Source organism: Zingiber officinale, chromosome 8B, assembly GCF_018446385.1.
Source record: "Zingiber officinale cultivar Zhangliang chromosome 8B, Zo_v1.1, whole genome shotgun sequence".
Classification (NCBI taxonomy): Eukaryota; Viridiplantae; Streptophyta; class Magnoliopsida; order Zingiberales; family Zingiberaceae; genus Zingiber; species Zingiber officinale.
The window spans coordinates 67,497,293-67,510,687 of record NC_056001.1 but is presented as its reverse complement, the minus strand read 5'-3'; the positions used below and the strand labels follow the sequence as shown (position 1 = coordinate 67,510,687).

Here is a 13,395-nt window from a genome sequence, read left to right as displayed (position 1 = left end):
TTTATCCTCTTAACTTTCAAATTTCCTGCCCAAATAAACAATACAAAACATAATACATGAAAAATTGTAATTGACTATATCTTTCTGTCTATTTTATTCTTATATTTTTCTTTTTCTTTTTTGGCCCAAAAAAGAAAAATAAGTAAAAGAAAAAAAAATCTGTCTATTTATTCGCTTTAAGAAAAAAAAAAAGTGAAATGGTAGGGGCATAGCCACATTACGAGAAGGGGTGCGCATATATTTGAAAAGTCCTCATCGCTAATTTGATCGATCGATTAATCATCGTTTGTCATCAGAAGATTGAAATTGATTACAAATTTGGAAAGCTCTTATCTTAAGCTATTCATTGGTACCATTTTTATAAAAAAAATATCATGACTAGGAAGATTAAATATTAAATTTTAAAAATAACATATATAATAATAAATAGATAAATTAAATGTAGAACATAAAGTGAGAACGTTAAATTAAAATTAGATTAGGTTTGAACTAAATCCAACATGTAGACACAGATAATGATTACGTTGATTTAAATCGGGATTGATTTGGTCGAGTTATGACCAAAGTAAATTTAAGATTTAAGCGAGTTCGATCGATTTAAAATGAATTATGATGATTTTGAGAAAATTTTATCTTATATTTTTCTCTCTATGCAGACTACATCCTCCGTCGTGTTATACGCTATCACTGTTATAAGAATGCTAAATATTATGAGAAAATGATATCAATTTTCGATTTTAAGACATAGATAAACTTTATAGATAGACAGATCGTTGTTTCAATTAGGACTTAGAGTTAAGGTCTAAAATTTTAAGTTTAAGATCAATGTTTGGTTCTTTAAATTTAAAATTAAATTTTAGATTGTGAAAATTCATCCATACTAATATTTAAAATTTTTTAAAATAGCTCCTCCTAATTTAAAATCCTGATTACGCCATTGAGCATGGGCATAAAGTACATGGTGAAATAAGACGATGCATCCCTTGAGACTTAGCTTTGCCCAAACAAATTATGATATACATTTACCATATGTGCTAAGCCTAGGGCTATTTATTTATTTATTTATTTGCTTCAAGAGCTAGCACAAATTTTGTCCTTCTGGTATTCTCTCCAAAGCTGGCTTCCAGTCGGAGCTCCTCCTCTTCTCGGTCGAGCAATTCTTGCTCACTTCTCTCTGTAGCAGAGACATCATGTCGCCATGGGAGATGCCTCCTTGTTTCAGAATCTCCTCCACCTCTTGCCTGCTCAAGACCAACTTGATTCTGATGACACCTTCTTCTTCCTCCTGCTCCTCTCGGCTTCCCGGACCGCCGACTTGCTCTACTTCTGCTTTAGAATGACTCTGCTGGAGAGCTAAGCAGTTCCCCATCCTACTTGACACTTCAAAACCAGCAAAAGATTGGATTTATGAAGCGGACTGTGTGTGGGGGTGGAGAGGAGGAAGGTGGTGGGTCTCTATTTAAAAGAGGGAGGTTTCCACCATGGCCCTCGCATTGCAAATATTTTGCAGAATGCCATGGGGGAGAACTGAGAAGGGCTTTTTTTTTTTTTTTTTTTTTTTTTATTTTTTTTTTTTATTTTTTTTTTTTATTTTTTTTTTAGGTTTGGATCGTGCATCAAAGTTACGCCGAATTATTTCATATATCATCAAAAAAAAAATTTAAATATTTTCATGATGATATAATATTATTCATTTTAATCTAAATCTTTAATGGAGATATCTTTTTTCTTATAAATTTATGATCTTTTCCATATATTTTTAATGTGGGATTATGTTTACAACCTTATAATCTCAACAATCCCTCTCAAACAAAAAATCACAGACTTTTCACGTCCGATCCTCGACCCACCAGGTCTTCCTGTCCCTCGGTCCATCCGAACTACTAGGATTTCCTTACCTAGTCACAACTAGGACTTCCTGCCTAATGTCTGGTTCTCTTGATCCGAACATAAGAGCCTCCATTTTCTTTGTTAGAGGTCAATATTGTACTCACATGGCTCAATCGGATTATAATTCTTGTGCATAGTCGGTGGTTAAACCTTTTGACAGTCTGGGCTCTGATACCAATTGTAGAATCAAAAAGAATTTAGATATCTCTACAATGATATGATATTGTCACTTTGGATTTAAGCTCTTATGTTTTTGCTCTTGAACTCTACCCAAAAGACCTCATGCCAATAGAGATATCTTTTCTCTTATAAATCTATAATTTTTTCCATATATTTTCAATATGAGATTATGTTTACAATCCCAACAATTTAATCTCATAAAAATTTTCTCTTTACCATTAGGATAAATTAGAAAATATTTACAGTGAATAATCCATCAACCCAACATTAGTCAATGATTCATTAAAAAAAAATTCATCCCAAGATCCATTTGAATCCTATCTAGTGATGATTGTGAAAATAATAGTAATAAAATATTCAAAAACAAAATAAAACCTTTCATATTACTTTTGCCACCATTAATTCCGAGTCTTATTATTAACTAGATGAAGTCTTGTTTGTTTCATGCGGTTTGGTGGGGAAAGTGGGTAGGGCATCAAATGTTATGAATCAGTCAAATATTTTAAAGGAAGGTGAGAGAGAGCACTTGAGCAAAGAAATTGTGGTCTTCTTCAAAGTAAATTACCTTTATGTATTTACATGGAGTTTTGTCAAATATTTTCACTATTAGATGATTTAAGTTAGATATATCTTATAATAGTCTTAATAAAATAATGATTAAATCTATTAGGCAAAGGAATTGTGATTTAAAGTTTTTGTAGTGATATTTTAAAGTTTCCTTTACGCATTCGCACCTAGTTTTGTTAAATATTTTCAATATTAGATGGTTTAATTTTTAGATATATTTCACAAGTAATCATGCTTAAAAGAAAGTTTTATTTAAAAATAAATATTTATTTTAATATTTTTAAAAACTATATTGGACTATGAAACAATACATGGTAAACTGGATAAAGCTGATCACGCGGCACGATTAAATCAATATTCATTTACTTTCATCACCTCGCAAATTTATTAATTTATTTATTTATTTTCTCCCCCAACAACTTATTTGAGCAACAAAAAAGCTCTGCCAATGGAACCAAACCACGGTTAGTTTCTTGCGCATTTAAATACTCTTACAACGCCAAATGCGACGTTGACTAGGCACTAAAGTCCCACTAGTTCGTGCTGGTCTAGTGATTTGACCAAACCGAGCACTACTTTTTTACCCCGGTCAACGTGACGTTGACTACCACTTCACGTCTAAATCTCACTTTTGGTTTTATACGTATTAGGCTCTTCAATCCTATTTTTACCTTTTTCCTTTAGGTAATAGCCATGCAAAACACGATTTGAAGGTAAGATTTAATTTAGCTTAAGTAATAAATTACTTAAGTGTTAAATACAACTTTGTAGATATAAACTCTGTAGTTTAGAAAACAAGAACCACTTGATCACTATTTAGTATTTATTCTATCTCGAAGAATATAGCTCAAACTTTTCCCAATTCTAACTCTAGATCCATCCCTAAATGCATTATAAGAATTCAATTATTATTGGAAGCTCAAGAGCTAACATTGTGACAAAAGATGAAACGCTCGCCTCCAGTGTTCCCATCATACCTGACCTAAGACCATCACGAAGGAGGTAAATCACACCATCCGAGTAAGCATGTGACGGATAAAGTATAATACGGAAATAGGAGATTTATTTCCCAACTGCCCCGAGGGCTAACATGTTAGATGTAAACAAGGTATACATTCACTTATTTATTTCTAAGTGTGGAGTCTTGGTTTTTATCGCACAAAATAATCGATTATACAAACCTCCACATTATTAAACTCAAAATAGATATTCAAGTTTCTATCACTATACTTCTACTTGTTTAGGATTCATGACAGTGGTTAAGGTTGCCCGACACATAATAACCATACATTCTCAACATCTAAATTTAGCTTCAAAATCGAAAAGTCACACCCTCCATTCATTCCCCACCTTGTTAAACACTTTAAATGGATGAACAATCTATAGAAGAGAAACCTAAATCGATTTGTGAATTCGATCAATGAGTCACTTGAAGGCCATCTTTTTATTAGGGATTGCATCCCTTATTTTAGCTTGCCCAAGAGCAACCGGTATAGTCCCCCCCTCTTTTTCCCTCTATAATTCTCTGAACTCAAGCTAATGCTAGTTTTTTCTGATGATGATTCAAAAGGCTTCGTCAGATATGGATACAGTGGCGTAAATGGACCCGACAAATGGGGAAGCTTAAGCTCAGATTTCAGTCTGTGTTCTCAGGGGAAAAAGCAATCTCCGATAAACATTGCTAAGAACATTACAAGCAACGACCCAGATTTGAAACCAGCCGACAGGAATTATAATAAGACGCGAGCGACAATCATCAACAATGGCTTAAACATTGAGGTTCGATCCTTCACCCGATCCGACATTCACAAAAAGAACTTGTTCACTGCTAATGGTTTAATCTGGCAGCTAGTATATGAGAAAGGTCCTGGGATTATGGCTGTAGATGGGAAGAACTACACCTTGGAAAAAATGGTTTGGCATTTACCAGCTGAGCACACATTAGATGGAGAAAGGTACTAACATCTACCAATCTAAGAAAATCACATGAAACCTGTGTATGTGTTTCGTTTTATTTTATTTACTGGCTAACCATTGGTTCATCAGTTTTCCTATGGAGCTTCAGCTAATCCACAAGAGTGCCGACAACAATATCACAGTTGTTGCGATCTTGTATCAATATGGCAGTAATGATGCTTTCCTTCTACAGGTAGACTGAAAACATGACTTCAGTTATTACCAAGCAGTTTTAATACTACTAAACAGGGAAGAGGTCCATAAAATTCTTTAAAGAACTGATACGGATACTACCTTAAAATTCATAGTTGCAAGACGAGCTGCAGCAACTGCAACAGGATACGTGCACAGGAGACGAAGAGGCAAGGATCCCAGTTGGGCTTGTTCAAACGAGAACCTTGGTGCGCCATACTCGTAAATACTTCAGATATGTTGGCTCCCTCACCACCCCTCCTTGCACTGAGGATGTTATATGGATTATCCTTGGCAAGGTACCTTTCAATTCTATTGCACAGTTAAATTCTATTGTGCTTCCGCATCGGAAGCTAACATTTCTTTATCACTGTTCCAGGTGAGAAAGATGACAGAGGAACAAGCTAACTTGCTGAAAGCACCCTTGAGTGCAGAGTATAAGAACAATTCAAGACCGACCCAGCCAATAAATGGCCGAACTGTGCGACTCTATGATGAAATGCATCAAGTCAAGAATATTGACTCCAACAAGTCCGACAAGAATAGTGAGTCCAAGTCCAGTTGATCCTAGACTAGTTTGATTGACCTGTGCCTTGCATTTCCACCAGAATCATCTGGATGAGTTGAATATGCATAGGCTTATATTGTACTTGACAGTATCACTAGAAGTTCATATTATGCCCCTTGATCAAGATTGTTACCCACATTGGTACAATGAAGGCAATTCCTGAAACCTTTTTGGCAAAGCAATACCGGTAATGCTTATATACCAAGAATAAAACTGAATTTTGGAAAATTTGTCTATCATTAAATAAAACTACAATTTGACTGGTTGGATCCATGCAATACTGCATGGAACTAATGGATCAACAGCACAAGAATTGAAAAGGTCTAAAAAATAATCTTAACAAGTAGAATATTTAATTGAATGAAAAAAGTTAACCAACTTGGTAAGTTGACACATGATCAAAAACAACTTAGTTGATGCGTGAAGCATGAGCTCAAAGAACTTTGCTAAAAGAAGCAATAAAAGGTTAACCTGACAAATTACTCAAATATCATAGAGAAAACATCCAAGCAGGACATACTAATTTCCAAGAAATACAACCTCCTAGGTGTTTGTGGCTCTAGTATAAATCTGTTGGCTGGCATGGGCGGAGACCATCCTTATAGCACCCCTTGCCATCAGATCCTTTATTGCTCTCCTAGCTAGGGATCCATTGATCTGAAAAGGCACAGGGGATAACTGTGTGAGCTTGTCGTCATTATAGGACATTAAAAAAAAAGAGAATAGAAAGCTTGAGAATGTTTATGCTTTAGGAGGACAAATTACAGCTTCCATTAGCAAAATAAAAGATTATTGCAATGATGATATGTGATAACCATTAACATGAAGCATCTCAAAAGAACATAAATTATCAATAATTATCACAAGCCAATTTCAATGATAATTGTCAGGGATTCTGATCAGTCAAGAGAAGTGTGTTTTTGCCTTCTAAGTACACCAACAAACACAAAACATTTAAAATAATGAAAAAAATTATATTTTTTCATTTTTACATAGACAAATAACAATAAAACAATGAATCTTTCAGGAGAAAAAAAAAATCTACATACAACAAAAAGATGTTAACTCATATACCCGTAATTCCTAGTGTGAAGCATTTAACCATATGAAAAGGTTAAATAGATGAGTTATACTAGCTGACTTATAAAACCTGACTAACAATCAATGTTTCCGATCAGTCAGCTAATAGGAATTGAATTACATGATGTGCTCCAGAAGATTCATTTTGGTAGATGTGATGTATGCTACCGATTGCTAAAGACAATGTTAAGTACTAAATTTTGGAGGTTACTAATGTGATAATATTAAATCAATTTCAACAAACATCTAACAATGCAAATCACTGGATAGTTTCAGGAACTAAACAGTCGATCCATAAAGTCGAGATCTTTTACCCGCAATCTCTCAGAGAGCACAGAAGGGGTGATTTGCTTGTACTTGGGAACCTCAGAGAGCATCTTGTCATAGTTTGCCTGATCAAAGAGAACAGCGTTGTTCACCTTCTCCTTCTGCTTTCCCTTGCTCCACTTCTGTAAGTCCAACACCAATTCACTTGAGCACCGTCACGACACAAATTAAGAAAAAAACATAAAAAGGCCTAGGAACCATGCACCTACCTTTTTCTTCTGCTTTCCTCCGCCAGATTTGGCCGGCTTCGAGGACGGAGGCGGGGCTTTTTCCTTCTTCGGCGCCTGCCACACGGATCAGAAAACCCATTAGCAAATTCCTACATCGAAGATATCCCAAACCGAAGGAGGAAGAAGGCGAACGGAGAACGTCAATGAGCATACCATCAGCTGATTCTAGATCAAAACGTTGAGAAGAACAGAAGAGGAACGCAGCGGCGCTGATGCCTCCTGATGAAAGGGATATCGCGGCAGCTTTATTAGGGTTTTTGCGTGCCAAGTCAGTAGGTCTCTGATGGATTGCATGCGCCGTGGCATACCAAGCCCAATTAACACGCATATCATGGCCCATTAATAATTCGATGAACATTTCGATACCAGAAAATAAGAAACAAATATTTTCTCGGTAAGTTTACAAACAAATGATCTACATTGATCACAAACGTGTAGCAAATCATTAAACATATATGATAAGTTTAGTAGGGTATAATCTGCCTCTTGTAATATAATTGGTTATTTTATTTGATTTAACTTTAAACTTGTAATAAATGTAATCTTGATTACAAAATGTAGTGAAGTTTTATAATCTGGATTACAAAGTAATACTATGTAATCCGATTACATTACGACGTCACTATTTAACTAAAATTTGAATGTCGAATATATCCCTAGTCAGTCGCCGTCCCCCGCCACCGTTTGTCGCTTGCCATCGCCGCCCACAGCCCGCTATCGACCACCCATCACACGCTGTCCGATGCCCGTCGACCGTTGTCCGTCGCCCGTCGACCGCCTCCCGTCGCCCGTCGACCGCCTCCTGCCGTCAGCCGCCCGCCGCCCCTCGTCGATCGGCCGCCGCCCGTCGTCGCCCGCCAGACGTCGGTCGGCCGCCCACCGCCGGCCGGCCGCCCGTTGTGGGTCACCCGCCGCCGGCTACCACCCGCCCGTCGCCGGTCGCTCGCCCGCCGCCGGCAGCGACTAGTGGTGACGGCCGCTAGCTGTCGGCGGTTGCCGCAAGCTTCGACAGAGGTGCGACGGCCTGTCGGTAAAAGTCGCAAGATATTTTTGTCATTTTATAATAATATGAATTACATTCCTTATAAAAAATAATGGACACCAAACAAAAGAATGTAATCGTCTTTGTAATCAAATATTACATATATTATATTACCAAACGTAATAATGTAATCAAGATTACATTACATTACAAATTTGATTATATTACAAATTTCATTACATTACACCCAACCAAACGTAGCCATTAGTAGGGTGTAATCTGCCTTATAATATAATCAAGATTACATTACAAGGTTGATTATTTTGTTTGGTTTAACTTTAAATTTGTAATGTAATGTAATCTTGATTACAAAAGGTAGTGAAATTTTGTAATCCGGATTACAAAGTAAATACTATGTAATCCGATTGCATTACGAGGTCATTGCTTAACTAAAATTTGAATGCCGAATATACCTCTAGTCTGTCGCCGCCCTCGCCACCGCTTGTCGCTCGCCATCACCGGCCGCCCGCCGCCGGCCCCCCACCGCCGCCCGCCGACAACGACCAGTGGTGACGCCCGTTAGTTGCCGGTGGCTGCCGCAAGCTTCGACAGAGGTGAAGCTTGCGACCCGTCGGTAAAAGTCGCAGGATATTTTTATCATTTTATAATAATATGAATTACATTACTTATAAAAAATAATGGACACCAAACAAAAAAATATAATCATCGTTCTATTACATTAGATCCAACTAAACGTAGCCATAGTAGTATTCCACCCGTATCTAAGATGATTGCAATCATCTTTTGTTACGATTGAACGTATAGTAGTAGAACACAGATGGAACCTTGACTATTCAAGATTCAATCTTGAAGCTGAGAATGTATGAACACTGGAACAACATGCTTCTAACAGAGGAACAAACAAAGAAGAAGAACTGATTAATGGCGACGATCAAATAGCCTCTACGCATTCGGCCTTCGAATTTATACGACTCAAGTTACTTGTTTCTTGTGATTTCTCATCTTGCATGGAAGCTTTAGCTCCTTTTGTTCTTCTTCCTTTCCTGTGATTTGGACTGCTCAACCTGCGTCCCTTCTTTCTCGGAGAGTTTGAATGAACTGGAAAATTACGACAATTTGTCGATAATTCCTGGGCATTCGATGATCCAGTTAAGGTCAATGCATTCTCCTTAGATGCAGAATTCTCATAAGAGCTGGACTTTTCTCTGGCAACTCGAAAAGGATTTAGCAAAAGAGGTTGTTGATGCTTTATGACATGGACATGGTGACTTCCCTGATGATTGCAAATCTTGAGATTATACGGAGGGCTGCCGCAACCATTCTCGTCGGATGGATCAGCACTGAAGACGAATACATCATCGAACGAAGAACCTTGTCTCTCTTTGAGGGTCTTCAAGATCAACATCCTCAAAAAGTTCATCACTTGCACTGCATGCATCAATGCTGTCAAAGGATCTGCCATCTGAAATTGAATGGAAAACAGAAATGCAGTTACTGAGACTTTGATAGGGAAGTGAACAACCATACAATGTCTAAGCACCGATATTCTGCCTCGATTGATTACCTGAGTCATGTTTGGGGCAAACACAGTTGCAATGTTGTGTGCATTCATCTTGTTCAGATGTTCTTGTTGGGCAACATCAGCCATCAAGTTGATAGACCAATTGAGCAACGCAGCCTCAGTCGGGGGCAGCAATGTGGCTAGTCGAGCACAATCTTCCTCGGTTCGGCATTGCATTATCTGATCGGATGAAAGTGAATCCAACAATCCCGATGGAAGTTCTCTAAACCAAGCCTGAAGAATCGTTGAAGAAAAGGACGATAAGTAATCAATCAGGAGATGAATTTTCTTTTGAGCTTGTTCGTAATTGTTGCATCGAACCAAACCGAACAAGAAGTTTAAAGCCTAACAAACCTACAGATTCAACTCAAATTCTTGAAGTTCGCTTTCTCAATTTGGTATACATGTCCATTGTTTTATAAGATTTTGAACCAGTTCGCGGCTGAAGTAATCAGATGAAAATATGGAGCCAAGAGCAATAAGGTGTGAAAAACACACCTAGAGTGGGATCGATTTCGGTGGTATCACTCATTGTTGAATCAAAGCAGAGACATGCAAACATGGAGATCAAAAACCCTGACCATTTCCATTAGACGATCGTCCTATTTGTTAATATCACTCGATTTAAAACTAACAAAAAAACCCCAAGTAATGTCATCTAATTAGGATAACAACTAATTGGATGAAACTTTGATCAAAATAGTGAGCTGATGATGAAAATTGAGCATGTGTTCCACCACTATGACAACATTAGTAAAAGATTGTAGCTAAATACTCTTTACCTTCAGTAAGCCTGCTAAACAGTGAACATCAATGCCCTCCGGCACTATGCCGTTATTCAGCTGGTGCCTCACATACTCTTCTTGGTCATTTTCACCGTTGATTCGAAAAATTCCTTCTGCCTGTTCAGTATCAACAAAGTTGAATTCTAGGAGCCAGAATGTGTAATCACAAAGCTTATTTACTTATTTGAGATTAGTGAATGTACCCAAAGGCCGCCTTGCTCATAAAGACGACGTTGCATTAGCAACAGAATCGTCGGAACACTATTGCCTCTGGAATCATATGAACACTGCATAGACTCGGCGGAAATGCCAAAGATGGTTGCACTGCAGCAGAATTCCAAGAGTTAGTATGAACCCCCAAAATAGATGTATATGGTAACCTATAACTTAACTTCGCTAGCTATGTTCGCAAGTTCATCGACCTCAAGTATTGGCATGATTATCCTTTTTAAGTCTAAACATTGATCAAATGGAACTACAAAGAGTGTGGTGAAGTCAACAAGAAGCACCTTTAGAATTGTTAATCTTCCATGGCTACATGTCCAAATACTTTGCTAACTTGCTGATAATCTATTCTAATCTATGATTATCGAACAACATTCACTTTTTAAACCCAAGAAGAAGAAAAAGCAGTAAACTCTGAAAAAACTTGCCTCCTTATACCATATACAAAACCTTCTCACTCGCGATTCATGTAACAAGCTACACCAAGGTAAAAATGTAGAAGAATAGCTTATGAAGGTTGTCCTTATATAGTCATTCATCGACAAAAGTAGGAATACAAAATAGCAAACTAGAAACAAATTCAAGAATAGCAAGTTACCAACAATGTCTACTGAAGAGGGATTTAGAGTTGGTTTCCCATTTGCCATCAAAATATAACAAAAAACAAAGAGATCACTGTGAAGATGTATCATTTACTTGCTTCATGGGGATCAACAAATCACCATTGTCAAAGATAGCTTAACAAAAGTCCAATCTCCCTAATTACCAAGCTCAGAATTATCCAAAGAACCTCTGCTCGAAGGAGAGGATCGAAAGTAGGAAGAGGATAAGAGAAGCACAGTGCGAGTTCAGAGCAATCAAAGTTACTAAAAAAAAGCTCAGTTTCTACAGGGAAAGGAAGAGAGTTTTATCAGACCTTGCGCAGGGGGCTCGGCGGGGAACCTCCAGCTCGAACTCGACGGGCAAGCCGAGGAAGCCGCGGAACCGGTCGAATGTGACGTGGGCGACGTGCTGCACGTCCGTTGGCCAGCTAATCTCCATGGCCTCGTCGACGACAGCCACCGCCTTGCACCCTAACAGCGACTTCCGGAGCACCGTCAGCAGCAACGCTAACACCGACAGCTGCCCTTCCTCTTCCTCGCCTCCTCCACTCTTCCTTTCCTCCTTCCTCTCTACCGCTTCGCGGCTGCTGCACCCTCGCCCTTCCTCCTCATCCTCTCCGCCGGAGCCATCGCTCGGGTCGCAATAAATCTCCCGCCTTGGGGGCGACGAAGAAAAGCGAGAGCGGAATCGGAGCACCTCCGCCATGTCTTGGGCGAAACGGATTATGCAGGACCAACCAACTAAGGATTCCGGAATTAAGAAAACAAGAAACGGAGGTTCGTTGATGGCCGCTGGATAAAGCTCGGGTATTCACAACGACGGCTGGTAAAAGATCCGATTTTTATGTCGCAGCTCTTCTACTCCTCCATCATCCTCGACAAAAAAGGAAGGATTGGAAGCTCTGGGACGTCAAAATCAAAGCTTTTGGCCATAAATCCCCTTGTAGCCGTCGTCGTCTGGCTCTACGGCTTTAGCTAGAGAAAGAAAACGGTCCAGAATACAGGAAACTTCATTTAGAGAGAGAGAGAGAGAGAGGCGGAGGGCGGAAGAGGAAGAAGAGGCATTGATGTTTGACTTAAGAAGGACGTTGAATATTCTTTAGGCTAAATAACTTTAAACCCCTTATGTTTTCCTTCCAAAAGTAATTTACCTCTTATATTTAAAAAATAACACTTAGCCTCCTTATGTTTTAAAGAAAAAAAAAATAAAAAATAATAAATGACAAAAATAACCCTTTTCTATTTAAATGTTAAATTATGGCTAAATAACTTTAAGCCCATTTTATTTTTCATCCAAAAGTAGTTTCTCCTATATTTAAAAAATGACACTTAGCCCCCTATGTTTTAAAGAAAAAAAATAGTAAATGATCAAAATAACTCCTTTACTATTCTAAATGTAAAAATCCCATAAGACCATTGAAAGCTTAACCTTAACCAAATCTAATTTATATATAGGTCCAAAATTTCACTTGTTTCTAGAAAAAATATCTTCACGAAATTCATACATGCACCAGTATAAATTTACCTCCTTCATGTTGGCTCTGAGACGGGTTGGCGGGGGTGCTGGGGCGAGTGCATTCACCTTTTTCTTATGCCACAATACATGCACCAGTATAAATAACAGAAAAACAACAACTCTAAAAGTATTAATCAATCAAAAACTCATTTTATCAAATAAAAAAAGATCTAAAATTCTAAATTAATGAATCAAAATTAAATGAAGATGGAACAAAATTTATCATTAAAAAAATAAAATGAATACCCTTTGACGATTTAGAAAAAAAATCACTCTTTTAATTTTTGTCCAAAGTAAATTTTTATTTCAAAGCAGCTAAATCATAAATGGTCTTCATTTTTTATTTTTAATGATAAATTTTGTTCTATTTTTATTTAATTTTGATTCATTAATTTAGAATTCAGAGTTACTATTTTTCTGTTATTTATGTTAGTACATATATGAATTTTATGAGGATAATTTTCTAGAAACAAGTGAGATTTTGAACTTATATATAAATGGTTGAGTTAAGGTTAAGCTTTTAACGGTTTTATAAGATTTTTATTTTCATTTTTCATTTTCTTTTTAGAAGTCATTTAGATTAGGGTTATTTTGGTCATTTTCTTTTTTTTTTTTTCTTTTTTACTTCATGTCAAAGGGGGGTTGAGTGTAGTTTTTTAAATAGAGGGGGGCAAAATGTAACTCGCTATAAAATTTAAGGGGGCTTAAAGTTA

General features: G+C 37.3%; 3 protein-coding genes across 3 annotated transcripts; 1 reads left to right on the top strand and 2 right to left on the bottom strand.

The window, feature by feature from the left end:
- Nucleotides 1–4,176: 4,176 nt before the first annotated feature.
- Nucleotides 4,177–4,795, top strand: LOC122013930 (alpha carbonic anhydrase 1, chloroplastic-like). The gene is made up of 3 exons (XM_042570142.1): nt 4,177–4,416; nt 4,486–4,592; nt 4,684–4,795. Exons 1-3 carry the CDS (start codon nt 4,177–4,179, stop codon nt 4,793–4,795), a joined length of 459 nt encoding a protein of 152 aa, XP_042426076.1.
- Nucleotides 4,796–5,684: 889 nt separating this feature from the next.
- On the bottom strand, nt 5,685–7,283 carry LOC122013430 (40S ribosomal protein S25-like). The gene is made up of 4 exons (XM_042569708.1): nt 7,144–7,283; nt 6,970–7,044; nt 6,748–6,882; nt 5,685–6,010 (listed from the first exon to the last, which is right to left on the bottom strand). Exons 1-4 carry the CDS (start codon nt 7,144–7,146, stop codon nt 5,897–5,899), a joined length of 327 nt encoding a protein of 108 aa, XP_042425642.1. The 5' UTR covers nt 7,147–7,283; the 3' UTR covers nt 5,685–5,896.
- Nucleotides 7,284–8,671: 1,388 nt separating this feature from the next.
- On the bottom strand, nt 8,672–12,202 carry LOC122015677 (rho GTPase-activating protein 5-like). Its single transcript, XM_042572693.1, has 5 exons — nt 11,481–12,202; nt 10,543–10,663; nt 10,337–10,456; nt 9,558–9,788; nt 8,672–9,455 (listed from the first exon to the last, which is right to left on the bottom strand). Exons 1-5 carry the CDS (start codon nt 11,870–11,872, stop codon nt 8,925–8,927), a joined length of 1,395 nt encoding a protein of 464 aa, XP_042428627.1. The 5' UTR covers nt 11,873–12,202; the 3' UTR covers nt 8,672–8,924.
- Between the last annotated feature and the right edge of the window lie 1,193 nt (nt 12,203–13,395).

What these genes read in the sequence shown, in the direction of transcription:
- LOC122013930 (XM_042570142.1), top strand. Translation starts at nt 4,177, where the DNA reads ATGCTAGTTTTTTCTGATGATGATTCAAAAGGCTTCGTCAGATATGGA. An exon ending in ACAATGGCTTAAACATTGAG is followed by an intron (nt 4,417 to 4,485) that starts GTTCGATCCTTC and finishes TTAATCTGGCAG; the next exon opens with CTAGTATATGAGAAAGGTCC. An exon ending in CACACATTAGATGGAGAAAG is followed by an intron (nt 4,593 to 4,683) that starts GTACTAACATCT and finishes TTGGTTCATCAG; the next exon opens with TTTTCCTATGGAGCTTCAGC.
- LOC122013430 (XM_042569708.1), bottom strand. An exon ending in GAGGAAAGCAGAAGAAAAAG is followed by an intron (nt 6,883 to 6,969) that starts GTAGGTGCATGG and finishes TTGGACTTACAG; the next exon opens with AAGTGGAGCAAGGGAAAGCA. An exon ending in TGCTCTCTGAGAGATTGCGG is followed by an intron (nt 6,011 to 6,747) that starts GTAAAAGATCTC and finishes GTGCCTTTTCAG; the next exon opens with ATCAATGGATCCCTAGCTAG.
- LOC122015677 (XM_042572693.1), bottom strand. Translation starts at nt 11,872, where the DNA reads ATGGCGGAGGTGCTCCGATTCCGCTCTCGCTTTTCTTCGTCGCCCCCA. An exon ending in GTTTAGCAGGCTTACTGAAG is followed by an intron (nt 9,789 to 10,336) that starts GTAAAGAGTATT and finishes ACGATTCTTCAG; the next exon opens with GCTTGGTTTAGAGAACTTCC. An exon ending in TTGCCCCAAACATGACTCAG is followed by an intron (nt 9,456 to 9,557) that starts GTAATCAATCGA and finishes ATTCAATTTCAG; the next exon opens with ATGGCAGATCCTTTGACAGC.